General features: G+C 51.4%; 1 protein-coding gene across 1 annotated transcript; it reads left to right on the top strand.

Moving 5' to 3' along the window:
- Positions 1 to 216: 216 nt before the first annotated feature.
- LOC307051077 (DPEP2 neighbor protein-like) lies at positions 217 to 1672 on the top strand (the record flags this gene model as incomplete). The annotated part of the gene is made up of 2 exons (XM_079701422.1): positions 217 to 283; positions 1410 to 1672. 2 exons carry the CDS (start codon positions 217 to 219, stop codon positions 1670 to 1672), a joined length of 330 nt encoding a protein of 109 aa, XP_079557548.1.
- Positions 1673 to 2005: the final 333 nt, after the last annotated feature.

The raw sequence follows: 2005 nt of genomic DNA, 5'->3' as shown, positions 1-2005 counted from the left end.
TGCCTCTACCCTGTTCTCCTCCACAAAACTGCCCCTCCTCCTGAAGCCTGACCTGCAAGTCACAGGTTCCTTATTATGACCTCACTGGGTAGTGATGACCTCACAGGCCTTCTCACAGTTTCCATGGCAGCGTAACTATGGAAACGTGCTGCCCTCAGAGAAACTTCCCTACCAGTTCTCCACCAGATACCAATCTCTTTGGTTGTCTGAGAGAGAATGCCTGACCAGATTGTCTGTATTTACTCAAACATGTGCTCTGTGCCCTGGCTGGGCAGTGCAGCAGGTACACGAGACTGGGCATCTGTAGAAGAGGCATGGTGTACACACAACCTCACCTGGCTGCCACATGTTCCTGTGGGGATTGCCCACTACGTAAACCTCAGCACTTTCCCAGCTGTAAGTAATACCAGTGACCTGGGACAACTTCAGTGTCCCACAGTGCTCGCTGCTGAGGACAAGTGAAAGGTCGTCCCTGTACTAGTGTGCAGGAAGCTTCTGATCTTTATAAATGTAGCTTTCCGCTTTGGGCTACAGGATGCTTCCATTCAGACCCTTTCCTGATTGGCCTCTTAGCAAAAGACAAGTGCATTTTTGTTGGCAGATGGTACACGGAGCAGTTTGAGGAAGAGGGCCACTCTTGAACTGCACCTTCAAACCCAGGCACCTCTGTGCTGTCATGTACACCTCTATATCAGTCCCCTCAGACACATCCCATACTAAGCTGCTGAGTACTGGGGGAGAGGGTGGTGCCATATTCATGGGAAGACCGGAAGAACCAATGGGGGTGATGAAGTGCTAGTGAGACTGGAGGGCTGAGCAGATGGTGTCCCAGGAGGCTGGGTGGATGTGAGCCTACACTTGGTACCCAGAACCCAGTTCTGAGTCTCCTGATCACTCTGCCTCAGTATTTGGCCTTGTTCTAATCTAGATGAAAGTATCAGAGGGCTAGAGTTCAGTGTGGTTGTAACAGGCAGTATAAATGGGGCCCAATAGGGGTTGCCAAGGTGGGAGGGGTCCTTAACCAATTTATGTTAGATTATCTTTTTCCAAAACTTGAAAGACGTTTCCATTAAAGCCTCAGAAGTGACACACTGCAAGAAATGTTTTCTCTGTTGTGGAAGGGAGAGATGGAGAGGATCATGATTGCAATTACTTTCGGGTTCTACTGTTTTCCCTGGAAACAGTGAAGAGACTACCTCACCTGATGCAGCCGTAGGCTCTAGGAATTGCTTTTGCAGCCAGTGTCCCTTCTCTAGGGACTCATAGAGGTGATGGGCCAAGGCTGTGTTTTGGATGTCAAGTAGATTAAAGGTCTTCAGCCAGAAACTGGGAGAGACATGAGAGAGGGAAATTCTGGCAGGAGACTGTGTACAGCAGAAGTGACTGATCAGTTCTGATTTTCTTTGCAGCATCTGTGGCTTCCGTTTCTCCTCCTACACCTGGTCACTACCATGTCCTCAACCGAGGATGTGGAGAAACGCAGGTGGGCTGGCATGGGGAGACATACTGCCTGGTTGGTGGCTACCGGGCCTACGGGGATGCTCCTTTGGCCACGCCAGCAAAGGTGGAAGCCGAGAAGCCAGTCCCCAGACGTGCTCCCGAGAGAAAGCACGCTCTGGAAGAGTCGGACAAAGATCTCGGTTGCTCCAGACCCAAAATCCGGCGACTATAGCATGGTGCCAGGAGGCGGACTCCACAGAATCTTGCTGGCTGAACCATTCTGAAGACAGGGCAATGGTTTAACTGCCTAAGGCAGCAAATGCCTCTTCCTGCAGTGACCCCTCCCGCCCCCCCCCCCCCACTGCCCACTGCCACAGATTAGAACCTGCGTCGTTCTGTCTGAACCTTTCTCAACCAGGAGCCTCCTTGCACACTAAATGGCCATAAGCAAGGAGCCTCAGAAACTGAGGTTTGAAATGAGAGTTTGCCCTAAACATCCCAGGGCGGAAGCTGGCCTGGAAGAAAACTTGACATTCCTCTGCTCAATCCTCAGGGGCCCCCTTGT

Source organism: Hyperoodon ampullatus (genome assembly GCF_949752795.1).
Source record: "Hyperoodon ampullatus genome assembly, chromosome: 4".
Classification (NCBI taxonomy): Eukaryota; Metazoa; Chordata; class Mammalia; order Artiodactyla; family Ziphiidae; genus Hyperoodon; species Hyperoodon ampullatus.
Note: the sequence above shows the minus strand (reverse complement) of the source record. Positions and strands in the feature narration are given on the sequence as shown.